This window comes from Tachysurus vachellii, chromosome 19 (assembly GCF_030014155.1).
Source record: "Tachysurus vachellii isolate PV-2020 chromosome 19, HZAU_Pvac_v1, whole genome shotgun sequence".
NCBI lineage: Eukaryota > Metazoa > Chordata > Actinopteri > Siluriformes > Bagridae > Tachysurus > Tachysurus vachellii.
This window is the reverse complement of record NC_083478.1, coordinates 17,380,467-17,408,161: the sequence shown is the minus strand read 5'-3', so window position 1 is coordinate 17,408,161 and position 27,695 is coordinate 17,380,467. Positions and strand designations below refer to the sequence as shown.

At 39.5% G+C, this 27,695-nt stretch overlaps 2 protein-coding genes across 3 annotated transcripts in view; one reads left to right on the top strand and one right to left on the bottom strand.

Annotated features, from left to right (window-relative positions):
* Positions 1 to 995: 995 nt before the first annotated feature.
* Positions 996 to 10,064, top strand: LOC132862788 (lysine-specific demethylase 9). Its single transcript, XM_060895039.1, has 7 exons — positions 996 to 1,570; positions 2,722 to 3,311; positions 5,506 to 5,643; positions 6,278 to 6,420; positions 6,683 to 6,850; positions 7,126 to 7,234; positions 8,594 to 10,064. Exons 1-7 carry the CDS (start codon positions 1,057 to 1,059, stop codon positions 8,993 to 8,995), a joined length of 2,064 nt encoding a protein of 687 aa, XP_060751022.1. The 5' UTR covers positions 996 to 1,056; the 3' UTR covers positions 8,996 to 10,064.
* Positions 10,065 to 12,640: 2,576 nt separating this feature from the next.
* The window catches only part of ptpn22 (protein tyrosine phosphatase non-receptor type 22), a 23,818-nt gene continuing 8,763 nt past the window's right edge, over positions 12,641 to 27,695 (bottom strand). The window contains exons 9-29 of one of the 2 annotated variants that reach the window (XM_060895030.1): positions 24,649 to 24,715; positions 24,477 to 24,554; positions 24,258 to 24,344; positions 23,554 to 23,675; positions 22,189 to 23,477; positions 21,917 to 22,000; positions 21,629 to 21,688; positions 21,283 to 21,387; positions 21,102 to 21,176; positions 20,337 to 20,464; positions 19,603 to 19,630; positions 19,442 to 19,489; positions 19,097 to 19,159; positions 18,917 to 18,988; positions 18,225 to 18,349; positions 17,767 to 17,794; positions 16,398 to 16,454; positions 16,203 to 16,300; positions 16,035 to 16,065; positions 15,824 to 15,889; positions 12,641 to 15,208 (exon numbers count right to left, since the gene is read on the bottom strand). In XM_060895030.1, the coding sequence (XP_060751013.1) occupies positions 15,147 to 15,208; positions 15,824 to 15,889; positions 16,035 to 16,065; positions 16,203 to 16,300; positions 16,398 to 16,454; positions 17,767 to 17,794; positions 18,225 to 18,349; positions 18,917 to 18,988; positions 19,097 to 19,159; positions 19,442 to 19,489; positions 19,603 to 19,630; positions 20,337 to 20,464; positions 21,102 to 21,176; positions 21,283 to 21,387; positions 21,629 to 21,688; positions 21,917 to 22,000; positions 22,189 to 23,477; positions 23,554 to 23,675; positions 24,258 to 24,344; positions 24,477 to 24,554; positions 24,649 to 24,715 (2,773 nt within the window). In that variant the 3' untranslated portion in view covers positions 12,641 to 15,146. The remainder of the gene's footprint in view (positions 15,209 to 15,823; positions 15,890 to 16,034; positions 16,066 to 16,202; positions 16,301 to 16,397; positions 16,455 to 17,766; positions 17,795 to 18,224; positions 18,350 to 18,916; positions 18,989 to 19,096; positions 19,160 to 19,441; positions 19,490 to 19,602; positions 19,631 to 20,336; positions 20,465 to 21,101; positions 21,177 to 21,282; positions 21,388 to 21,628; positions 21,689 to 21,916; positions 22,001 to 22,188; positions 23,478 to 23,553; positions 23,676 to 24,257; positions 24,345 to 24,476; positions 24,555 to 24,648; positions 24,716 to 27,695) is intronic. The other variant, XM_060895031.1, reaches the window with a different exon arrangement.

Here is a 27,695-nt window from a genome sequence, read left to right as displayed (position 1 = left end):
CGTACAGACTTCCTTAATTGACGTAGAAAGTACATCCTCTGCTGGGCCTTTTTAATGATGGAGTTTATGTTGCACTCCCATGTCAGAAAAAATAATGCAGTACTTATAGATATGAAGCAGGGAATATAATTATGGTGAGCTGGTAATGGTAAGAAACTGTTCCTGTGTCTGGCAGTTTTGGTAAAAATCTCTGTAGGGCCTGAGAGAAGGATCCAAAACTGTGTTAAAGTCTGAAAAGCGTCGGACACCTGACACAAGGTTAGAAAATAGGAAGAGAAAGACAAGAAACACACTGAGGACATTACACTGAGGACATGTCCCAGAGAGCATCTGCTATTACAGACACAACCTCTGGAGGTGGGACGTGTCCCAGAGAGACAGCATCTCATTGGACGGTACAGGATGAGTCACCAAAGAGGTATATATTGTTTTCCTAAGAGTTCTGAATGTTCTGAAGATATTTCCTGATTTTTATTTATTTATTTATTTATTTATTTTATCCTCCTTAAACTCAGATCACACTACAACATGTTTTAGACATTCATGTTTTTTTTTAATGATGGAATAAAATCACACAACCGTGGATTTAAGCTCAAATTAAAAAACAAAAAATCACTTATTGCATGTGAAAATATTAATGGCAATAATTTTTGACACGTGGCTGTATACAGTGTATAAGGCAATGGGGATTCTTAGCAGGTCCCCTAGTCTACAGCGCGTGCCTGCAGGAAGCCCCGCCCACCCTACACAAAAAAAAATCAACAACAACCCAGTTACACGGTGACGTCACCTACTGGACAAGGCGCGTGCAGCAGCGCACGCATCTTCTTAACCGACACAGCGCGGACTACTACAACTCCCAGAAACCACCTCGCGGCGCGCATGCGCATTTTAGCAAGAAGGAATTTAAAGACTACAAATAAGGGGCTCGTGATATGACATATCTATGGTGATAGGACGCGGATATTTTTAAGGACTACATTTCCCAGGTGGTACGGATCCCGAAAAGGACATGCGCCGTTGGCTTCTCAAAGGCTTTTAAATTTTGCGTGCAAAATGGCCGCGCAGGTCGACTCGGTGCGGGTTAAAGTGGAGGAAAAGCCTAAGGACGGCTTGGAGAAGAAAAAGAAGAAGAAACGCGAGCACTCGCCGTGTACAGAGAAGCAACCGAGACCGGAGAAAGAGGCGAAAAAGATTAAACTACACCACCAACAACAACAACACCACCACGTTGAACAACAGCGAGCAGCTCAGCAGAAGAAGACTTCACAAGGGATAAAGTTAAGCAGCACAGAGCAGCACCGCAACCATCACAACAACCACCACCAGCAGCAGCAGCACGGCGCCAACAAGGACGCGGTCTGGACGCCTCGGAAAGCGGCGCCTCTGCCGCACAAACCCGCTCCGTCTCCCGCTCCGCTCTTCACTTTCACTCCGCTTAAAGTAGCCAAGGCCGAAAGCCGCCACAGCACCAAGCCGCATAAACACCCCGAGAAAGACGTGAAGCTCAAACCCAAGAAGGAAAACGCAGGAGTTAACGTGAGAGTCGACTCCTGTAAGAAACACGCAGGTAATACAGCTGTAAACGTGTTGTATTTACACGCGTAAACTCAGGTATCCGTGTGTGAAAGTACGTGTGAAAATGTGTAAAAGATTTCTCTACAGCTCTCTCTTGCACTTCGCTGACTAGAGTTAGCTTCACTGAGAGAACCGAGTCATCTAGGGATTGTAGAACGAATCCGAATCCGAATCAGAATCGGGTTTGTTGGCCAAGTGTGTTGATGTTGACACACACAAGGGATTCGGTTCCAGATGTTTGTGACCCTCAACAGTACAGACATAAATAACACTATACTATACTATACAAGACAAAACAGACTATACGAGACAATATAGACAGTATGAGTATTAAATATAAATACAGAATATATGACAGATCAGTAATGTACATAAAGTGTGAGAAGTGCACGGTAGTGCAAATAACAGTATTGTGCAATATTATGCTTTTGTACAATATACAGCAGCAGTAGTGTGTGTAACATATACGGATGATGTGATGACTGACAGTTCTGATAATGCAGTACTTATAGATATGAAGCCGGGAATATAATTATGGTGTGTTGTTAATCAGGGTGATTGTCTGTTCCTGTGTCCTGCCCGTAAATGTGCACTGGACATTGTGCTGTCATTTGTGCTATTAGGATCATTTTGAATGCTCCGAAATTTATTAACAGCTGACAGAAGAGTCTTTATCCTTGATTTGTTAGGTGAGAGGAATGTAGTAGTAAACAATAATGATGTGAAAGAGATATCACATCTAACCTAACTGTCCAGAAACAAGTGTGTGTCTTGGGTCGGGATGCTTTGATAACACTCGTGATATGATGCCGATATCTGTGTGATCCCAAAAATACTTGATGCTAATACTGTCTAAGGTGAAGCAAGACAGGACCTCTGTGCTGATAGTTCACACGCTGTTCAAATCAAATAAAATCCAGTTGTTTAGATTGGAAAATGTGTCATTTAAGTCTGCTAAAAAAAACAACATATTTTTATTTGTACAGAAGAACTAGTGCTATAATAATAAAAGACCTTGATGGTTCATCCTTATAACACCTAGTACTGTAGGTCATTATTTACCACACATGTAACTAAAGAATTGCAGTAAGATTTGTTGATCATTTGCCTTCTTTATCTTCACCAACTTTTGACTTTTCTCAGAGCCCAATAATGAGAATGGAAAGCCTCAGACCTTGGAGGAGTACCTACTAAAAAAGAAGAAAAAAAAGAAGAGGCACCGGGAAGACGAGCAGCGCAGCAAGCGATTACGGACGTCTGAAAAGGCGGTCCAGACCGACGACTGCTCTTTGTCCACCGACGACAAGACCGTTAAAGAAGAAATTTCCGGTCACGTTAGCTCGAATGAGGGTTCAAGCTCACCTTTCCTCTCGTATCAGGACCGCTTCATTCGCAGCTCATGCCTGAAAACGAGCTCGCGCTTTAGCAGGCTCATTCATGAGGAGGTGCAGCCCAATGGTGGGGCATCCATTCTGCATGCGTATGCTGATGAACTTTCACTCTTGCAGCCAGGAGAGAAGGAGAGGTTCGCGTGCGAGTTCCTGGAGCTGGCTTTTAGTGAAATTTCTAAAGGAGCAGCACGTTATGCACTTTCTGTGGTCCACGGCGCTGCTGCCTACCTCCCTGATTTTCTGGACTACTTTGCTTTCAACTTCCCCAACACGCCGGTCAAGATGGAGATTCTCGGAAAGAAGGACATCGAGACCACTACGATCTCAAAGTTTCACTCGCAGGTCAGGAGAAAACTTACTTTTTTTTTTTTTTCCCTTTAATCCCTGACACTTCACTGCATGATTATTTGTGAAACCGCACCACTGGACTGCTTGTCAGTTCCTAGACCATAATCTACTTTATGGCCTTATGTTACTTAAATGCACCACATCGATCATTCTGCTTTAATCAGGTCTTGTATTTAGAAAGAAACAAGAATCATGTAGGAAAGACTTTCTAGAAGGACAGGTGAAGAGCATCTTGCACTCAGAGTGTTGAAAATTTTAGCTTATTCTAAAACAATAATGGATTGCAAGGAAAAAATTGTGAGTATGAAAACTTTTTACCAATTGACCAATCGGTAGCTGGAAAATAACACACAATTTGTTTTATCAGCTCAGTCTGAGAACTAATTAAAAACCAAAGCTGAATTCTTCAGGAGGATAAGAAAAGTGTATGTAAAGAAATATCCTAAGGCTCCAGAAGGTGAGACTAGCACATGATTTCTCAGAGACAAGAAAACACACCATGACAAAAGCGAGTCTTCTGCACACATGAGCTCACAGACACCCAAGTTTTGCTGTGTTAGACTCCCAGCCTTGGATGACCACCTCTGCATATAATATTGTACCAATTATGGGCATGAAAGGGAATTCCTGGTTAACCATTTGAGGTACTTCTTGATCTAGATAAATCTGGAATTATACCAATTCCAAGAGCGACACTTTCATTTGTTCATCTGGAGTGTAAAAAGTCTTTCGGCAGCTGGTTCTATCCTCATGCTAGTAGGAGAAGCTAGATGGATGCACCATCTAGCAACAAGCATGTGGACACCATTCCTCCAAACCCCAATGTGGTCCTGTTGGAAGCACAGTCGTACAGAACGTCTTTTTATGCTGTAACTTCAGCCTAACAACCTCATTTCATTTCATTAGAGCTAGCTCGTCCAAACCTGTTGCAGCATTACGTTGGTCCTGTGCACAAAGTGAGCTCCATGGTGTGCAAGGACGGTGTGGATGAAGTCTGGTGGCCTGCACAAAGCCCTGACCCTCAACCCCAGCAAACACCTTCACATCCTACCTCTTTATTGGACTTAAGTGCCCAAGCTGCTGTGGCTGAATGAGCAAAGCCACAATCCTAAATCGACTGGAGTCTGTTACAGCAGCAAAGGGAGAACAAGACAATATTAATGCCTCCAGTTTGGGGAATTGGGACGTTTCAAAGCAATACTTTTGGTCATACTTACGGGATAAAAGAGATAACACACTCATCAAAGCTTAGCACAGCACAATATAAATAAAACATTTATATATTTAAAAGTGTGTAAGCTTGTCAGATCACACTGTTCATATGAGCAAACACTAGCTGCAATTTCTTTATATCTCAACTGAACAGTCCCATCTGATCGACCTGACTATATTTGTATTGCTTTTGATTTATTTATTTTTTTATCCTACACTATTTTCCCCCTCTTTTTTTATTATGCCATAAGAAGAGACATTTAATTGAATTGTCCTCTGTGCAATGATGATAAAGAATCTATCAGTCTATCTAGCGATCTGTCTGAAATACCTGTAAAGGAACCGGTTTTGTTTTTACTGCGCTGGACTGTGCCACACTGGTGCGAAAAGCACTGTAACCGTACACCATTGAGACGGACGAGCACAGTAGGCGACAGTGTTTAAAAACCTCAGCACGCTGCTGTACAGGCGTGTTTCAGTCCGAGTGGTGGAGCCGGTGTGGCCGAGGTCGCCCATTCATCACACTAGCTACTTTTATTTACTTAAGTCTGGCATCCAGCACAGTCCAAAGTGCATCAACCGTCTCCGGGAGGGGACAGTTCCAAATTCGCCCGCGCTGTCTTGGAAGCCAAATGTTTTTTCCACATGAGGTTCAGGGCTTGGCACTTAAATATTAACAAACCCATGTTTTCAACCCCGTAGCAGATCGTTTGCTATTTGATACTGAACAAGGAAACTGCTGAGGATTTGCTGTGAGTCTGTCTGGTTTTAATCGCTGAGAAAAGTCCATGAGAGGTTCAGGTTTTTAGTGAACGCACAACGTATAGTAAAGTTTAACTCTAGGTGTTAGAATGGCCGAAACGAGGGGCAAAAAAAAAAATCAGTGTTTTTTTTTAACTTCTATGACTTGAATTTACTTTGAGGTTGCATATGAGTTCAGCTCACAGGCTGGGTTTTAATGTGTGTGTGTGTGCAGGTGAGTCGAACATACTGCTCTGGGACATATCGAGCTGGACCCATGAGACAGATCAGCCTTGTGGGGGCCGTGGACGAGGAAGTAGGAGATTATTTCCCGGAATTCCTGGACATGCTGGAGGAATCGCCGTTCCTCAAGGTCTGCAAACTTCCTGTTGTTAAAATACCAAACAGTCTCTCTCCGACTCTATTGATGAAGGTTGGCTGTTATAGAAGCCCTGACTGACGTGTTAAAGCACTTTGTCACAATTCAGAGATTTCCTATTATTATAACTTGACTTATTTCAAGATATTATGATTTTGTGTTCGTATCTTGTTCTATTAAGGCATGTCATTCTCTTGCACCCTTGCATTATATACCCTCAAATCTATTACAGAGAATCAATAATAAACCACACATCGCTTTGATGAAATTCATTAGACAGATATATAAATTTGTTGTTGAGGGTTGTGTGTGTTATTAATGGCCATAGAGCACACGTTCATTATTTGAGGTCCTTATTTATACAGTACAAATTAATGCAAAGGTAAAAAGTCAACACAACAAATAAATTCTGTTGATGGTCATGATACACACTTCATTTCATCATAATCTGTATAGAATGGAAAAATTCCAATAATATTTGATGATGAATCGTTTCCTTTTACGGTAATGCCAAGTCAAAAGCAACACATTTCCCCGGGTAGTATTACAGAGCTCTGAAATAATGAGTGGCAGAAGGTTGATTTGTGTGTGTGTGTGTGTGTGTGTGTGTGTGTGTGTATGTGTACAGATGACGTTGCCATGGGGCGCATTGTCCAGTCTTAAGCTGGACTGCCGCTCTAAGAGCGACGACGGTCCCATCATGTGGGTTAGACCAGGAGAGCAGATGGTTCCCACAGCCGATATGCCCAAATCTCCTTTTAAGAGGCGCAGGTAGGCCTGTATAATGGATTTATATCATTATTTAATCACGTGCAATAATATTTAATCATTTATTTATTCGTCCTGAACTGATTCAACACTGTTGTTTTCTTGAGGTTTGGGTTAAGCTGATTGAATGCTAGTCACCCACTAATTAGAACTCACTAATTCTAATGTAACTTCTCTCGTTTTCAAGCCTTCGGTCTGTTCAATCACCGTCTCGTGTTTTACAGTAGAACTGTAGGTTAGTGAGGACTTTACGTTTTACTTGCAGATCCATGAACGAGATCAAAAACCTGCACTACCTGCCGAGGACGAGCGAGCCTCGCGAGGTTCTGTTTGAGGACCGGACGAGGGCGCACGCCGATCACGTGGGCCAGAGTTTTGACTGGCAGAGCACGGCCGCTGTCGGGGTCCTCAAAGCCGTGCAGTTTGGAGAGTGGTGAGTTTGGTCACCTGTTTGCTTCCTGACTACATTTAGTCTGTACACATTTTCACTTAACAGGAAGTCCACCTTTCCTTTTTAACAGGAGGCAGCATTTTGACAAGAAATGCACAGACATTATGCATGACACAGACATGAATGACTTATTTTTATCATTTTTACTCGACTGATGTTTGACTCCTTAGTGTTTTTGGTCGTATTATTACAGTGGCGTAACACTGACCTGACCTAAACCAACCAATTTCCCGTTTTGTCTCACTTCCGTCTCACAGGAGCGACCGGCCGAGGATAACCAAAGATGTTGTGTGTTTTCATGCAGAGGACTTTAACGACGTCGTGCAGAGGCTTCAGCTCGACCTGTATGAACCACCTGTATCACAGGTAAGAGCAGTGTTCCTGTGCACTGTACATGATCACACAGTGCAGTCGTTTGTAGGGCAGTGAGAAAACTACCCTGATGAGAGAACATAAGGAACTTTTTTCATTTTAAAATACAATCTCTCTTACCAAAATGAACATGTTGCCATCTCTCTACAAAGATCACACTGTTTTCAGCAGTTATTATAACACCAGGCAGTAAAGGCGTAAATTCAGACTGCTGAGATCTCTCCTCATGATATGAGCCAGTTGTTGGGGGGTTACATGCTGGAGCAGAACGCACGTCTACCTAATCAGCTGCTGGCTGTGCAAACATCAGAGATGCTCCTGCGTCATCACGTCATCGTCAAATACAACAGACACGAGCAGAGCCGATCGGCCCCATACGCTCACTACGCAAGTTGCGTCGGGCCCCGCAAATAAAGCAAGGCCCCGCCTCCTCCTGCCTCATTTTACAGCGCTCGTTAATGTTTACTGTGTAGATGACAATATGAAGCGGAGCTATCCATCTGGCCATGAAAAGAGAAAAAAGAAAATGGAAAAAAAGGACAAGTGAAATGCGAGAACAGCAATCAGGTAAACTTGTGTTCTCTTCAAGGAATCTGAGGGAGGCAGTTTAAGTGGGGCCTAATGCAGCTTATAAAATGAATAACAGTGGGGTGTCAAGTGTGAATGTGTGGCAAATGGTTTACATGGCTCACGGGTCAGGTAGGAGGGCCCCTTAGCAGAATTTTGCTTAGGGCCCCAGGGAGGTCAGGATCGGCTCTGGACACGAGCGTGAACAACAAGAAGAAATGTAGTCAGCAGAACTGAAAGAATCAGGAGTTATTTGCCCTCCCATGATGGTGTAAAGAGCCTCAGGCTTGTGTTTAAATGTACTGCATTGCCTCAGGTGGTGAGATGGAGACTGATGATTGATTGATTGATTTATTGATTGATTTAATTCCATTGTAAACTTAATTGTTTAAAATGTTTATTTTATTTCTGTCTGTCTCTGTCCTATCTGTCTCTGTCCTTCTGTCTGTCTCTGTCCCTCTGTCTGTCCTTCTGTCCTTGTCTCTCTCTGTCTCTGTCCTTGTCTGTCTGTCTGTCTGTCTGACTGTCTGTCCGTCTCTGTCCTTGTGTCTGTCTGTCCGTCTCTGTCCTTGTGTCTGCCTCTCTGTATCTTTCTCTCTCTATCTTTCTCTCTCTCTCCGTCACTGTTGCTCAGATTGTTGCTCTCTTCTCAGTTTGTTAGATAATGAGGATGTGGTCTCTGTTATATGTGTAATGTCCATTGATTGTCATTAGAAGCATTCCGACAAACTGCTAATGATTCATATTGCAATATTGTAATACCCACAATGCCCCTGTGCCCCGCAGTGTGTGCAGTGGGTGGACGATGCGAAGCTGAACCAGCTGCGCCGCGAGGGCATCCGGTACGCACGCTTGCAGCTATGCGACGACGACATCTACTTCATCCCACGGAACGTCATCCACCAGTTTAAGACGGTGTCGGCCGTGTGCAGCCTGGCGTGGCACATACGCCTCCGGCAGTACCATCCCGTGGAAGCAAACAAACCCAGCTCGCCCGAGCCTAATAAGCCCGACAACCCCGTTAACCAGAAGTCGGCCACACCGTACGAACCTCAAGCAGACACTTTGCACCCGGAAAACACACCTTCACTTAACACCAGTGCTCAAGCTCCCTCAGTTCCTCAGGCTTCCCTCCACCCAGCACGAGGTGACTCTCTGAACAGCAGCAGCTCCAGCAACCTTCACTGATTTCTCCCAACGACCTGCAGGTGACTCAAACCACTTTCACCTGTTTATCCACTTAACAAACCTGACTGACTGACTGACTGACATTCCAGGAAAGGGTTTAACCTGTCTGACAAAACCAAGACTCGAAGTCTGACAGAGATCTAAATATATATATATATTTTTGTTTTCTTTTTAAAAGAAAAGCATTTTGTTCGAGAAACAACCCCTGTAAGTACTTTTAAAATTTTTTTTCACTCAGCCAAAGTATTTAATTTTAATAATAATTTTTGCTGATTGTTCAGTATTGTTTTTATATTTGTTTATATCTGAAATGAAGAGCAAATCTTTATTACTGTCTACAACACGGTGCATCATGTGGATCAGTTAATTGGTGTTTGCAAAAAGAAAAGAAAAAAGTGCCTAACAGCAATCATGTCTCCTAAGGAAGAAAAAAAAAAGTCCTGTTCATTTCTGTGGTTATTTCTTTTTCATTTCGATGTATTTTTATCCCAGCTGGTCAATCAGTCTCCGTGATTTTACTTTTCATCTCAGCGCAGGATCGATTCTGATATTGTTTTTATGCTGTTTGGCTTTGGAAAGTAAAATAGTGTCTAAATAAGTAATAAAATTACAACTGTTTCCAAAGAGAAAGGCTGTGCAAAAGCTGGATCTTGAGACGCTTAATCGGCTAATTTACAAGCAATGAATTTAAATCTGTGGATTTTTTTTTTCCTTCTGGTATAAATTTCTCAGGGTCCCTTTTTATTTGAGGGTTTTTTATTTTTATTTTTATTGAACATTATGGGTAAATTTGTTACACTTCCACAACTGGATCATATTTATGGCAGGAATTCATGTTTATTGCACAAGTCTTTGTCTCAAGCTTCTTCAGAATTGACTTTCAGATGCAAATCACAAGATTAATGACATGTTTTAAAAAAACGTGTTTCTTCAGAAAGTTGACCATAAAATGCACACACAACATGCCTGGGTGATTTACATGATTTCTTATCTTGTAGTGTAGAGTGGAATGTCTCTCATGGGGTTAAACCCTTAAAGAGGTAAAGGGGGGGGCAAGATTCAAGAGTTAATGGGGGGGGGGGGGGTGTTAAAGAATCGTAAAAGGAAAAAAACAAACAAAAAAAAAAACGTCCACACTACAGGAGACGTGACATCGTAGAAAGTTCTGATTAAAAGGGTTTTTTGATTTATTTATTTATTTTAAAGTTCCATTTAGACAGAAGATGATTTCTGCTATACCCAGACTTATTTTAATCTATTTTATCTTCAGTTTATGGTTGTTGTCTTTGAACCCTGTGCTTCCATTTAAATCTATTTTTTCTATTTATTTATTTATTTTGTTTCTTCAATTGTGTTTTTCTTTCTTTTTTTAAAAAAAAAAAAAACGTTAGTTTAGCTCAGGGGTGGCCACCCCGTGGCTCCCGAGCCTTGTGCGGCTCTTACGTTCATCCCGAAGTTTGTATTTCTGTCTTTTTATTGTGCGTGTTCACTTTTATTTGCAGTTCGTTTCCCAGTAGGAGCAAGATCATGTGAGTAAACAATTTGTGTCAAGTTCGCTCTCAAAATGGCAGGAAAAAAAGGGGATGTTCATGTGTGCCCATGTGTACGATGTGGCTCTTTGCGGTAACACAGTAAAAAATGTGGCTCTTGGTCTCTGACTGGTCGGCCACCCCTGGTTTAGCTAAAAAAAAAAAAAAAAAAAAAAAAATCCAGGCAACATTTAAACCAAACCTAATTGGGCAGCAGACCAGGCTACTAATAAGTGTATGATTTTATTTTATTTTTTTTCTACCCCACATTCATATCAGCTCAAATTCTGTTTGTGAAAGTCATCATTTGCCTCAAAGCACACACCCCCACCCCATACAAATGAATGTACAGTAAACCTTTTTATTTTTTACTTTTTTTTTTAACTAAACCCAATTGTCTATCGATATCCAGATTGTAATGTCATTTACATTCATTTTTTTTCACACCAGCAAAGACAACCAGTTCAAACTCACAATTTTATACATTGCTAGAACTTTCTAACCTTTTTTCCTCATAGTCTAGGAAATCAGAATATAGGTTAACCAAAAAAAGAAAAAAAACTCTCACGGTTGCATATGAAAAATAAATAAATAAATCCATGTGCTTACAAAAGCTAGCAAGTACCATATGTAATATGCTTAGATTTCTCAGTCCTGAGCTGCAAGCAAAGCCAGAGGTTTTTAAAGTTCCCATAGTAACTGATGATAACTGGTTCAGCAGACGTCTCTCTTTCTGATGCAGGAATCGCCTCCTAGATCCAAATGAGTGCCTTTTTACATGTCAGACACTCGGTGTGTGTTTTTACTCAGAGGTGGCGAACACGGCAGAGCCGCACAGTGTCGAGACCCGCAATAATTCACCTAAACCTGGTTTAGCTACACCTTTTAGTCCAGCAGCTCCATGAGAGACGGGTTTAATCTAACGAACAAAAGATTTGTACATTTACACATACAATAAAAAAAAAAAGGTTGCAGGTGAGAACTATAACTATTGGCTGAAATGTTTTTCAGGACTTTTTTTTTTTTGTCTCACCTGAAATCATTTTTATGGTGTTTTCTGAACTAATTCAATTCAAACCTGGCCATTTGTGCAGCCTGCCTTTTTCAATAAACATATCCCTTTCAAATTAATTAATGACATCACACGTTACTTCTGACTACTGGCAGCTATTTTTTTTTTTTATTTGTTATTTTTGTTTCATCGTCATTGCTGATCAAGGTTAAGCAATTTTTTTTAAGTACTAGTAATATTTTGCACTAGAGGAAAATCTGCTATGGAATCAAGGCATGCTTTGTGTGAATTACATTTAGCATCACAAATTGTTGGTTAATTTTTTTTGTTTGTATTTCTTTTTTCTTTTTTTTTTTCCATATCTGTTAAATGATGTGATGTAAATAATCAGCAACGTTTTAATAGAGCAGTTCTGTGTACATTCTTAATCATGTGTATAAAGACATACAATGGAATGCATAGACCTTTTTTCTGTATTTTTTTAAATAAATCATTTTATGAGCGCACTAAAGTTGTTGTTTTTATTTTGTAAACTTTATATAAATTAAAAAAGATCAGTAGAGGATTTGTATTAAAAGGCTTGAGAAAGCTCTTTGCTTTCAACCCATCATGAGATGTTCCTTATGTGACCCCCTTTTTTTAATAAGCCATCAGTGTGGGACTGAATCAGCTGTTATTCATTTCCACTGCCAAGCTGCAGGATTGCTTTTTAATTACTGATTGACTTTTCTGATTGAATAATTACCTTTCATGACTTTTCACACCTCCCTTTTTGTGTGTTCAATAATCTTTTCCTGTTGTTCTATTTAATTCGACATGAATTAATGTCTGAACTTTTACACTGTTTTCTTTGTATGTATGGATTGCTTGGGTTGTTCCTGACATCTGGTGAAAACTGCATGTCAACAGCAACCTTTAGAAATCTATTTACTGGTGACGTGTTCAATGCTTTTTTTCTTATCGTGCACGTGTGCGCGTTTATTAGAACAAACCAAATATTTGTTTGTAATCGAGATACAAATCATTCGGCTATGGATCATGTTTTTATTTTTTATTATTATTTAAAGAGAGAGAAAAAAATCACTTTCACTGTCACACGTCATGTCCTTTTGGCGATAAAACATTTATTCATGACTGCATCAAGTAACTGTTATTAAATACAGGTAGTACACTTGTATTGCACAAATCCAACACCAAAAATATGCTCAGAAACTTTATTATTTTTGAATTATTTTCATATACCAATGCATACATTTCATACATTGACACTGATACTGGTTTGGCGTTCCGATTCCCTGCTCGTTTACTCAGATGCACGTAACATCCGATACGACGTGACGTACGTCTTCACGCTGATAAACAGCCACCTGGAGGTTTTTCCACATCATGGCAATAAAAGCAACCTGTGCTTGTGGAACATATAAAGAGAAGCTACGACTTGCTACAGAGACTTTCTACGAAATAAGTAACCTAATTAATCATCTTAAAGCGTTTAAACTGTGTGTGTAAGACAGCGCGAGGGTCAGCGAGCATGGTCGTTAAAGGTGGGTTCTCCGTTGTTTGAAAGCCAATGTTGACATTTGAAATCACCAAAACAAACCCGCCCCTAACCCAAATGGGTCCCACCCCTGTTTTGATAGCTCCGCCCCACACATACACCAGACAAGTATAACCCAGACAACTATTATGGCGGAACCTGTTGGGGCAGCTGGCCAAGGGGATATTTTTATGAACTCAATGAGTAATACTATGGTAATACAAATGTGTTTTTGTAGTACTGTGTGTTGTACTGTGAAAGGTTTATCTCCGTTTCACGCGGAAGACGTTCAGTTCTCTCCAGCGCTGGAAAGCTGATCCTATATTAACACGTCCTACTTCTTGCCTTATCGTAAGCCTTTCTTCGCTTTCTTTCTTTGTTTTTATCCTCCATGTCAATGTTAAAACCACTTTCTGCTAATGTCACACATGCGCACTGAACACTCTCTCGCCCATATTGACAAGACACGCCCCTTTCTGCTCATTGGCTACACGTTAGTTTTGTTTTTGTTTTGTTTGGCGGCCCAACGCAGATTTCTGAAGCATTTCTCAAACAACGGAGACCCCACCATTAAAAAGCATGCACGTGGGGCAGAAAGCAGTGGAAGTCTTTTGCTCACGCTTATCATTCTTTACGCTGTCTATTAAAAACTACTACACTATTTACATTTTGTTTACTAGCAGCACACAACAGCAACCGACGTAAACAGTGGTGAAGAAAATGCTTAATGTAAATATAGTTGCTCATTTTGAATGAGGTCTCTAATCTCAAATCATTAAAAAAAAGAGAGCTGTACTGTCATTATTGACCAGCGATGACCTCACAAAACACTTCGACCATATCAAGGACCAAATTCTTTCCATGCGAGGAAATAAGGATGTTCCTGTCTGAAAGCAGAACCATGATAACATTCAAATGTACCGTCATTAATGATTTACATTAATTTGTATAGATTTATATATATATTTTAAATAATTCCTTGACAAGATTTTTAAAACAGTAGCATACTTTTTTTAAAGGACATAACTCTGTACATTGTAAATTAATATTATAATTTAACACTTGCAGTTATGGAATATTAAATCATCTTTATATTACTCCTTCCATTCGACCTCTAAAAACATGAAAAAACATTTACACACAGAACGAATGAAATAAAGCACAAATCAAGTGTATGCTTATACAAAAAAGTTTGTCCTTCCAGCTCGTACCAGTCTGGATTTGCCCTTTAAGCTAGTAGATACTCGGACAGTCCACACTGCTACAACCCTGTCGTATATAAATATACTGAGAAGTTATAAAGTTCTAGTGCAAATGACTGACAATACAGTAGCATCCATGTTACAAAGCTATGCAGAAGTTTTTGGCTGATCCTGATTTTTTTTAACAGAAGAGGATCAATCAGTAATCAGTAGTTTGAAAGCTAAAATCACTCATTAATTTAAAAGTATTTAAAATTGAACATGGACAGAAATTATGGCTATTTCAACAGCAGCCACAAAAAATAAAGCCAAAAAAATACAGATAAATGAGCTGGTAACATAAAAGGAAAACATTTCTATGCGTTGTTACTGATTTATGGAGCTATTAAGGTGACTGTTTTTATTTAAATTTTTTAGGTGTAGGTGTAGGTGTAGGCACGGATTCATATGTTAAGGCTAATAGGTATCGTTTTCATATGATTCATATGTTAAGGCTAATAGGTATCGTTCACAAGATACATTTTGTTTCCACAGTGTTAACTTGTGCTTTTAAAAGCTTTTCATTTCCACTCCACACAGGAAAATACCTGTTGCAATGCTTTGTGAGATTTCACCTGAGCCCCAAGAAAAGCCACTATATAGTAAATATAGTGATTTCAGTGAGAATAACTGCCTGAGTTAGTGACCAAAATTAGCCAACTTCATTAACACTTGTATTCACTGAGATTCATTCATTAATTAATATCCTTTTCTCATTAGTCTTCTGGTATTTCAGTCATTTTTTTTATCCAATGGGAACCTGGTGAAGGCAGGCAGGTCCTCCTTCACCTCACCCACTGATCACCAGGAAGCGCTTCCCGTTCTGTCCGATTTACACCCATGTTTCAGGTTGACCCCTCGGTCCTTTGGGTTTCCCAAAACGAGTCCCAAAACCTGCAGAAACAAAACCAGATTTTTTAGATTTTCACATATTTATTTAACAAATGGGGGGCACGGTGGCTTAGTGGTTAGCACGTTCGCCTCACACCTCCAGGGTTGAATAAAGGAAACCCCCGAGGCACGGGGAGAACATGCAAACTCCACACACACAAGGCGGAGGCGGGAATCGAACCCCCAACCCTGGAGGTGTGAGGCGAACATGCTAACCACTAAGCCACCGTGCCCCCAGTAGGAAATTTAAAAAAAAAAAAAAAAACGTGGGCAACTTTTGGATTAAAAATAAATAATAAACATGTGCTGGTTGCCTTTCAGTTGTATTTGGATCAGATCCCCAATGCAAAAAAAAAAAAAAAGATTTGGCCCATGAATACTTTTCATTCCTAGCCCTGGTTCTCAACTCAGATTTTGGAGCAGAGAGCAAAGTTCTCAACTCTTAGCTCTAATATATGCCTGGATTGTATATTTAGTCGCTGTGAATGAATCCATCTGCCAAAAATGGCTAAAATGCAAGTTCTGGTATTTTCTTGGGTTATTGATGCTGAACATCTTTGCATCAAAAATATCCCAGTCAAATACTGTACATATTGGCAGTAAAGACAAAATTCTTACTAAATATGAATCCTGCAGTAGCACCATGGTTTGGAGGAACAGGAGCAGACACTGCAGTCTCTTTCTCTGTAAATAAAACAATATATGTTGACTGTAAGTACAGTATACGACGCTAGACCTGTAAATAAAATGTTCTAACACATACACATCAAATTCTACAATTTTAATAGTATAGAATAGAAACTTGGTGATTTATTCTCACAATACTCACTTTTCTGTTTTCCTTTCCATAACCTCAAACTCTGTAAGAAGCAAAGAACATCATACTGCTTTAAAATCACCCACTATCATAACCACCATGCATTGTTTCGCTAATCTACAGCTTGTCACATGCTAATCACTACTGTACATTTCTTGAACACACAACAAATAGGAGAACCTTGGTCCTGCACTTTTTGGGAAGCGATATCTTCTCAGCCGGCTCCACTGCAGGAGGTCCGCTGTCCGATGATGTCTGGTCTTGTTCTGTAGATAATACTTCAGGAAAAAATAAAAAAACAAGAAAAGTATGGAGCTTTTAGACGAGCCAGGGAGAAAATAAAACAGATTTTCAGTTGAAAATTGTGTCAATTACCAGGTTCTGCTGAAGCGCCACCATCAGGGTGAGGCAGAGGAACCACAGATAAACACTCTGCAGAAGGGAACACAACACACACGTTAATGTCTCGGGCACTAATAAAGAGGCAGAAAATCTATAATCTCCTTTTCTAATCTGAAAATAAGTTTAAATCTCAATAAGCCTCATCGTCTCCAACCCGGGTGTCGTGTTTATCCTCAACAGCTTCTTCTCTTAGACTACAATCGGTCTCGGCTGTAAGTCATATTGGATATATGTTGCTAGATCCAGTATATGCATGTAAATGTAAAGATTCTAAAGAATGAATTGATTCAGAATTGTTGGATTCTCGATTCTGATCGATCTGAAGGTGTTGATACAATTTCTGACTGTAGCTCCAGCTACTGGGTGTATGTTAATGTGCTCATTCTCAAACATAATCTGTTTCTAATAGTAACAACTTAGACACGGGCTCACAGACACAGAAACAGATCAAAAATTTCCCGGTTATATTAAAAGCTGTGTTGTTTTGTTTTTTTTTTAAAATTATTTAATTAACTTCAACAACAACAAAAAAAGAGCGAGAGAGACAGGTCAGAGATAAAACTGATTATAGACGCTATAACACCAATGATAACAGCAGCTAACTTGCTAACGGTCACCGATGGAACTATAAACTCATAAAAGAGTATGATGTGTCATTCTTTTTTTTAAAAAATGATGATTTCTGGGATATAAGACGAATAAAAGACAGGAATATATTGCACTTTAAATTCTGTAATATGTGCACATTCTGAAGCATTATAACGTGTATCATAACTGCATATCAGATTCTATTAAGTCATCTGATTTCTAATTATTACTATTTATTCTTTATTTTAATCTAATCTAATTTTAGTTCAGTTGTATTCTGTGTATAACTCTTTACAAGACAAATAAAAAGCTTGAATCTTGAATCGTGAGAACATGCTGTTACAGGAAATATATGTCATACTGTATATAATAGCATCTCAGCACATCACGGATTATTTTCCTAACAGTACACACAGTCATCACTTCGTCCTGACTTCACTATTCGGATTGCGAAAACTTATGTAATATGTAATATGACAACACATTATGAATTCATCTTATGCAAATGCAAGAAATGATTCGACTCAGTAGATATGACTCAGTACCATGTATAGACTTGAAGTGAATCAAGACAGATCAACTTTTAAAGAATCAAAAGTATAGAAAAAAAACAACAACAGCGCTTTAAAGATTTTACACAAAGCCATTTAAACACACTATAAATCCAGTGGTTTTATTCATGAAGCAGGTGCTGTTTGGAGCTGCTTGACTAATCTCACATTAGTGGAAATCGTGACTCAATGGAAAAGCCTACCTCGTTTTGAGCTTTTCACTTTAACACTCTGTAGGAAAACAGAAGCACACTCAGAAAACATGAATCAACAGACATATGTGAATCATTCAATTCACTGAATCATTCGGTACATTTAGAACAAGCTTGTTTTCTTCACGGCTGTGTTGTTGGATATTCCATGAACCAGAAGGAAAACATGGGTGTGAAAAAAAGGGTGTGAAAACTTGTGTTTAAATTTTAACAGGAGAGAGACTGAGCATTAAAATAAAAGCTAATTTGATGATGCTACATTGCTTTTTGTGCAATGTATTATTATTATCATTATTATTATTATTTGTATATGATGTATTATATATAATTCTAATAGCATTATTGTAATATTTTCTTTCTTGTCCCCAGATTTGAATTTGAAGTACACACAATTGAATGTAATAGTAAACATCTATAATAATAATAATAATAATCGACATTTTAATCACCTTGCTTCTGGACATCACATCGAATGATGTCATTGGTTGGGAGTTTCCTGCCCACTCAGAGGATGTACCCAATCTCTGCATTTGCTGGACTGTATCATCCTGACAGGGGGCGCTGTTACTCTGAGCTGTAATAAAGGGAAGTTTGATTTCATTAGGGTCCTGCGGAAGTTGGTCAGAAGCACACCCATGACATGTCTGATTCAACTTAGCTGTGTCTAGTACTACACGTTTTTCCGTTCCTTTAGATTATCACACGCGACGCCATGACAGTTGTGTCATTACAAATTTGTAAAGTAAAACAGATTTTAAACACAGATAAAGTGTCCATCAAACATTATAGCTAATTAAAGTAGAACATTAAGAAATCCACCCACAGCAATTTCCATGAGCCATCTACTAAAGGTTATGAAAACTGTCATTTATACATGGCTATTTTCTTGTACTTTTTTTTTTTTTTTAAGTTTCAACCATATTAACGAGGTCATTTTGAAAATACAGCCCTGTATCATTAGAATATCATTAGAATATCATTAGAATATTTTTTATGTATGTATGTATGTATGTATGTATATACTGTCTGTATTTGCTAATTCTATGCTAACGACTCAACTCAACCCTGGTTCTTATTTAAAAAAAAAAAATGCTGCCAACGTCATCAAAGATACTTTATAAAATCTTGTTAAACTTCTTACCTTCTTTTGTTACTACGATGTAAGATTCTGGGGTTCTTCTAGGCAGTGGAGGAGTAAGAGAAGCCTGTGTATCTGGAGTGGAAAACGGAAGGGAAAAAAAAAGAGACGATGAATTCAGAAGCTAAAATAACTTTAAATAATGAAATGTGGATTGTGATGTGAGAGGAAATTCCACCGTACCCTTCATCAGAAAAGAATCAGGTGTGCATTCAGGGAGAGGAGGAGAGAGGCTCTTAGGAGGTTCTGTTAGAGATCGATAAATAAGCTTTTCTCAATAGACATGGACACAAAGCTACATATAGACATATATTTAGATGCTTAGAGACTTCACATGGGATTATAAATCATTGCTTTTTTACAGGTGTAGTGAGAACATTGCGGTATCTACTGTAAGTGATCTGAATGAAAATTCCTTGATTTTATCAGAGGACACACGTTTAGAATGTTCAAGCTTTGGTATTTCTTGCATCCTTTCAGTTTGCAATATTCTGTAATATAAATAAACCTGTGAGAAGTTTATTTTACCTTTTGTAGGTATGTGAAGTGGAGCAATAGAAGGGATGTTAACTGGAACTGGAGGGAAAGTGATCACAGCTTCGGTTAGGTTCAGTAAATCAGACTCTTTTGCATGAGTGTGCATTGTTGTGTGTGTGTTTTATAGTAGTGTATGCATTCACTGGACTCACCGTTAAGCGACAGTCTAACTCTTAAACTCTGTAGGGAGGAATGTACATATCTGTGAGTCTACTGTGTAAGCATTTAAGCAAGCATTTATCCGGAACTGACTCTGACACAAAGGTCTCAAGTCGATTAACTAGCTGACGATAAAGGAGAGAAAATGACGTTGAAGCCGACTAGAGTAGTCAAGCATGCTAAAAAACACCAGTTATTGATTCTGATTATTATAATCTTATATGTTGAAGAAGACTAACTTGGCCAGGATTAGATCTTTGCATATTTTTTGAGATTTTTTGATTTTAACAACATGGCCTTAATGAGATCTTGCACTAACACATCAACATACAGACTTGTGAATAATTGGTAAGGTTTTCGGTAACTACAAGCCGACTAATAGGATTCGGTGCACAACTACTGGAACAATTAACACCATTCTTCTAAAAGGTATTCCCTCAACTAGTGTTTGATGATGTTGTGCAGCTCAGTCCTGTTTAACACTTCTGTCTTTGTTCTGATTTGCAGAGACACTTCCATCTGACAAAAACGACTGAACCCAAATCAAGTTCAATAAACGCTACCTACAGTTAATAATGGTGCCATTTGGTTTCCCAATAATTTGTATAGACACATATGCCCTCAAAGTATTTTATATGAATGCATAACAAAGAAACAGCGAACATTTCACAACATCCCAAGTTTGAAATATCTTTTTGTTAGTCTGCGTTATTTAAATCTCACTGACCTTGCTCCTGGACCAGGACCTGTTAAAGTCTGGCACATCTAAGTTTGAATTCCCAGACCATTCAGAGGATTTCCCCACCCTGAGAACACTTTCCTGGGGTTTTTCTTGTACTGCATTCTGCAATAAATCTGTTAGGAGGCAAATCAGGTACATTCAAGTACAATATGTATATATATATATGTTCAGAATATTTCACCATTGCTTGCTATGATATTATGCATTGTACACATCTGTTTGACAATGACATGGATATTTGTGCTAGACATGGTTTGAATATTTCATGGTTTGAATAATTTAGGTTTGAATATTTCAGAAACTGATGAATTCCTGGAATTTCTATGCCCGACATTCTCTAAAAAAAACTTCAGTCAGTGGCAATTCTGTTAGCAGCAACACCTTGCTGATTAGAGACATCGGAAGCCAGGTCAGATCGAGCTAGCAGGAATGCTACCATAACCCTTTATATCTGAGCAGAAAAGTGTCTCAAAATAGATGCGCTACAAAGGCAGACAACCACAATCAGGTTACTTTGCTATCAGCCATGAACAGGAAACAGTCTGCACAGGTTCACTGAAACTGGAAAGTTTCTGTATGTTTTTATGCATTGCTCTGGCTGTTTCTATAATTGCATGATTGATCAGATGTACGGCTTTTTTTCCCCAATAAAGTAGGCAGGAGTGAATGGATTCAGATCTGCGATGGACAAAAAACACAGACAGTTATCTTCGTGGGACGTTCGATACACGACATGAGCTACAATTCTACCTTCATCATTAGCCATTTCAAAAGATTCTGGAGTTCGTTCTGGCAAAGGTGGTGCAGGAGAAGGCAGACTTCCACCTGTTAGGAAATAGCACTCTTAAAAATGTAACCATACGCACAAGGTAAAGTATTAGAAATTCTCAGTTATAGCATAATAAGTGGATAAGTATTTTCAGACTCCTACCTTCAGTGACTGAAAAGGTATCAGGTGGGATGGTCAATGTCAGGCTCTGGTTGACACCAATGCTGGCAGTGTCACCTTTATCACTAATATCGTCCACGTCTGTGTCTAAAAGACACATTGCAGGTTTTAAACACAATCTGTTACATTTGAAATTGAATGTGTTTCAGGGTGAGGTTTTCCTTTCATATACACAAAGTAAAATTTATCCTTTAACTTGCTGATGGGAACTTTGAGCGGGGCTTTGTAGGGAATTAAGAGCATACAGTTTAATAGGATATTAATGCCAAAAAAAAACACTACCTTAGACACCCGAAATCAATGTTTGAGTCCTAAATGTATACTGTACCGTTCAACAGGGGTGATTCAGTTGGCAACTGAAGAGTAGGAGTTAGAATCTGAGGAACGTCTGGAGTCATAAATGAAAAAATGTTTTCTTTTTTTATACAGGAGTGTAAATTTTTGCTAGGGTTGCAATATTGCTTATATGTTTGCTTATATTTTACAAAGCAGACAAGAGGCATGGTCAGGCAATATTTTAGAGGAGGTATTTTACAAGATTTTCATCTTGGTATAATTATTTCTTGCATATAGAATAATAATGTTTGTTATAATGAGACAAAGAGTTAAGGAGAACCTTCATCAGCCATAATGTAGGATTCTGGGGTCCTCTCTGGTAGAGGAGGAGGACTGTCCTCATCAGATATAGGTGTAGTCACCCCTGGTCCCCAACACACAAATATGAATTTATTAGAATGATTTTTTTCCAGTTTATAAACCTGCATCTGCTAATCTTCAAAGATCTTTATATATGATGCATAAAACAAGTTTGATGCATATACATTAAAGTTCGATCATAGAAAAATCCCTGGAACCCATGAAAAAAACATGGCAAACTGGTATTCTCACCTGTATATTTGTCCTTCACTGGCAGTTCAGTACTTTGAGTTTTAAGAGCCAGAGTGGGGTCAATGTAACAAGGGTTTTCCAAGAAGACAGGTGCTGCATCTGTATACACTGTAGGCTCAGGTGACAAAGAAGAATCTGGGTCAAAATATGGATCCTCCACTGTAAGACAGATAGAAGGAGCCTGGAGATGAGCACCAACATTGTCCATTTTTGTTTGAAGCATCTGATCTGGGCGAGGCTCCTCTTCTGGTGTTGGTCTGATGTAATGATTGGATTTCAGAGTCTCATTGTGCTGGTTTTGGTTTGTTGTAGCACTTTCAGGAGTGTGGGGATTATGGCATCCATGATCTGTTTTCTGAGGTCGTGGAGGTTTCAGTATCTGGGACTTTAAGAATCCAAGATCTGTTTGCTGAATTGGGGTAGGTTCAACTATCTGAGACTTTTGGCATCCAATATCTATTTGCTTAAGAAGAGTATGTTCAAGTATTTGTGATTTCTGATATCCAAGATCTGTATCCTGGACTGGAGGGGTTTCAAATATCTGAGATTTTCGACATCCAATATCTGTTTTCTGACTTCGAGGAGGTTTAGGTATCTGGGCCTTTCGGAATCCACTATTTATTTGCGGAAGGGGAGGCGGTTCGAGTATCTCGGACCTTTGGTATCCAGTATCGGCTTGCTGAAGTAGAGCAGGTTCAAGTATCTGGGACTTTCTGTATCCGATATCTGTTTGCCGAAGTGGAGGAGGCTCGAGTACCTGTGACTTTTGGTATCCAAGATCAGTTGGCTGCATTGGAGGAGGTTCAAGTATTTGGGATTTTCGGTATCTAAGATCTGTTGGCTGCGGTGGAGGAGGTTCAAGTATCTGGGACATTCGGTATCCAAGAGCTGTTGGTTGCACTGGTGGAGGTTCGAGTATCTGGGACTTCTTGTATCCAAGATCTATTTGCAGCAGAGGAGAAGGTTCAAGTATCTGGGATTTCCGGTGTCCAAGACTTGTTTCCTGACATGTAGGAGGATTAGGTGTCTGGGACATTTGGTATCCAAAATATGTTTCCTGAAATGGACGAGGTTTATTTATCTGGGACTTTTGAACTCCAAGGTCTGTCTTCTGCAGTTGACCTGTGGCAGTAGCCCTTGGGGACATTTTAGACCTGGCCCAGTTCTTCATGTCACTGAGCCTATCTACTGGTGTGCGTTTGGGGTCTGATGAACTGGGAGGTTGCAAATGAGGTGGCCTTGAGACTGCGCTTGGTGCAACATGGTTAGGAAATTCTTTTTCATTATACCTGTGAAGATAATAGAATTTCAATGAATCATGGACTTCTGTATCTCACATCTGTACAAGAGAGGAGTTCACAATACCTGGAATCATAGCAAGGATGTAGTCTATTCTGGTCTGCAGGCTCTAGCTCTTCCTCCGACTCACTGAAGTCTGAAGCCTCACTCTCACTGTCTACAGGGATGGGTGGAGGTGCAGCTGGAACCTGATTTATGTTAAAGGACAAATGCTCATCTTTTGGCAACAATTTAGATTTTAAACAGTTTGAATTGCACGAGTTCCTGAAAATTCAGCACAATTCATTTGAACCATCCAAAGACATCCAAATGTATGTAAAAGACACAGCTATGGAGTGTAAACCAAACCGATATAAATAGTATATTATAATGTAATCATGTCATATGTTACTAGTTGCCACAGACAGCTATGTTTACTCACACTTTTTTTTAAAAGGATATAAACTATACGGCCTTTTTTGCCCCTATAATTGACGCTATAATGTTTATAGATACCCGACCAGAACACCCATAGTTATGCCTTCCAGAAAATTTTGAAACAAAGTTGGAAGCAAACTTCTGAATAAGATGTCTTTGTATTCTGTAGCATTACATTTTCCCTTCATTGGGTCAACTAAGGGGACAAAACGTATTTTGAATGAGCACAAATATCCATAGCCAAGTTTCTAGTTAAAAGTAAATATCATTGAACCTGTTTAGTTCATTGGAATTGAATTTGATGCGTTAGTGCTTTATTCACCCCAAACAGCTGAGTTGATTTGTGATCTCACCTCTTTTTGTTTTGAGCTTGATGCCATCATCTCCAGATGCTTCTTAAACAAGAATGTAATCGCTCTGTACACCAGTTCATACTGTTCCTATAGACAAAACAACAAAAAGGAAACAACTGAGGAACCAGGTCTGTTTTTCCATTCAGCAGTGGCATCAAAGCTGCCCACTGCACTCCACTCATCACATGGTCATCCACCAGGTTGGGTTTATGGCTTTACCTTAGTCTGGACTATGGAAGGCCTCTGTGTTCTCATCTCTTGAACAAGGTCATAGATGCTGAAGTCCATTGGTATCATCTAAAATTGGTGGAAACAGACAGGTAAATATCCAGAGGATTGTTGTGGATTGTTTAGGTCAATAGCTATGTAGTTTGAAATTATGTGCACTTACTTGTTTTTTCAGTAGGTTCCAAGTGTAGTCAATGGCACACAGCACACCTGTTCTTCCGCAGCCAGCACTGCAAATCCCCATAAACACCAAAATTATTTTAAAATCAAAATACAGTATATAGCCTAATGATTGTGCACCTAGCATTCATTCATTTTCTACCGCTTATCCGAACTTCTCGGGTCACTGGGAGCCTGTGCCTATCTCAGGCGTCATCGGGCATCAAGGCAGGATACACCCTGGACGGAGTGCCAACCCATCGCGGGGCACACACACACACACTCTCATTCACTCATGCAATCACACACTACGGACAATTTTCCAGAGATGCCAATCAACCTACCATGCATGTCTTTGGATCGGGGGAGGAACCCAGAGGAAACCCCTGAGGCACGGGGAGAACATGCAAACTCCACACACACAAGGCGGAGGCGGGAATCGAACCCCCAACCCTGGAGGTGTGAGGCAAACGTGCTAACCACTAAGCCTAAAAACTAAAAGTTTTGAATGTCCAGTTTGCAAGTTTAGTCTCCGTTTGTTGTTATAACAACCTTCACTCTTCTTGGAAGGCTTTCTATTAGATTTTAAAGCATAACTGTGGTAATTTAATTATTCAGCAACAACAGTATTATTGCCGACAGGCACTGCTAAGCCTGAGCACCACTCTCTCTGCACCTGGATCCTGAACTTCTTGACTGGGACACAATCAATCAGTCCGGATCGGGAACGGCATCTCCAGCACCTCCACACTGAACACTGGGGACACTCAGGGCTGTTCACTCTGCTGACTCACGACTGTGTAGCAATGCACAGCTCGAACCACATCACCAAGTTTGCTGATGACATGACTGTGGTGGGTCTCATCAGTAAGAACAATGAGTCAGCATACAGAGGCAAGGTGCAACAGCTACCTGCCTGGTGTAGAGCCAACACCTTCTCTGTGAACTTTTACAAAACTAAAGAGATTGCTGTTGACCACTCGTGGCACATCGAAGGATCTTCTGTGGAGATCGTCAAGAGCACCAAATTCCTTGGTGATCATCTGGTGAAGAACTTCACCTGGTCACTAAACACCAGCTCCATCAGAAAGAAAGCCTAGCAGCGTCTCTACTTTCTACAAAGCACAATATACTTTATAACATAAATAGTATGCGCACTGCTCAGTGCTATTTGGTGTATTTTATTTATTTATCTTGTAAAACAGTATATTATATTGTATTGTCTGTTTGCACTGTTGCACTAGGTTGTGGCTAGGACTTAAGTCCGTAGCTTTGTGTTGTTTTCTGTAGCTTTTTGTCATTTCTATGTAGCACCCACCATGGTCATGGAGAAACACTGTTTTATTTCAGTGCGTACTGTGTAAACTATATATGGTTGAAATGACAATAAAAGCTTCTTGACTTGACTCTTGACTTTCTGTCAGCTGAGGAGGTCTGGGGTGCCAGTTCATCCAAAAGGTGCTCGGTGGTGTTAAGGTCAGGGCTCTGTGTGGTCTGACGGAGTTCTTCCACTCCACCCTTGCCAAAAACATATTTTCATGGACCTCACTTTGTACACAGGGGCACTGTCATGCTGAAATATAATTGCGTCAAGTTTCAGTTTCAGTGCATTACCAAAGGTTTTAGGAAGTTTTTCAAAAGCAGATTAAAAACTCATCTCTTTAGTCAGGCGTACACATACTATATCCCATAATATTGTGCACTATTACATTAGACTTGCACATTTTTATGAACAGCAGATACGTTAATCCCTCTCCACTGCTTCTCTCTTTCTACCCATCCCGAGGCATCCAGACATTGTACCAGCTCCGATCGCCTTCCGTGCGATGAAGATCTCGGACCTCCACTGAGACGAGGCCGACTCTGTGAGAATCCTGAGACATCTACAGATCTACCAGCTCCAGTTGGACTCTGTGATACTAAGAGGAGATCTGAACTCCATGTGATCCTTACACCAATACAGCATTTGTTTGACTGTATATTTGTAATCACACCCTCTAGTGTCAACCCATATGGGTTCCCCTTTGAGTCTGGTTCCTCTCAAGGTTTCTTCGTTACCAATTTAAGGGAGTTTTTCCTTGGCACTGCTGCCTGAGTCACCTCAGACTTGCTCATTGGGGATAAACATACATACATACATACATACATACATACATACATACTGTGAACTATATATATCTTGAATTTTTATTATATTAATTCTTTATACTTCTCCTTATGTTTACCTTCTGCTCTATGTTTATGTTCTGTAAAGCTGCTTTGAGACAATGTCCATTGTAAAAAGCGCTATACAAATAAACTTGAATTGAATTGAATTGAAAGTCCTACAAAATGGGTGTGTTGATCAGTTGTCCAGAAACCTTTCACAATGTATTGTACATTAAGACTGCACCTTGCTCACAAATCAACAAAGGAGTGAAATTATCACCAATTATCATTTAAAAGACTAGTTTTTCCAGCAGTCACAGGCAGTTGCATCTCATCAAGCCACATACCTTTAAAATTGTACCATTTTAACAACAGGACTGGAAGTAATGTGGTAATTGGAAGTATTTTGTAGTAATTAAAATGTAGTAATGTAATAATTGGAAGTCTTGGTAAGTAATCATAAACTGTATGAAGTAAAACTCATAGTTTTAGACTTGGTTCTTTCCTGCAACAAATTGTTCTATGAATTGGAAATGAGGCTTTGTCTGTCTGGTACTAGGAAGACACTCTTGTTTTATATACGTATATGTAAAGATAATTTGGGAGTCTTCAGTGTATCTAGTATGAAATCTAACATGTTAGAACTTGTGTAAAATATATGTAAAATTAAAGCTTAGCAGTAGTTTCTTTATGTATACAGAATTGTTTATAGTAAACTATACTATATACAAGGCATTCAAATCTTTTCTTCTTCAGCCACGTTTCATAAAAGATTTGTACAACACTTTTGGACATGTCACAAAACCCCAAAGATGTAGATACTCTCAAGGCTTTTCATGCTAATCAGAAAGTATTGTTATGATTCACTTTTTTTTTTTCAGGTCATGTGAAAAATCAGACAAA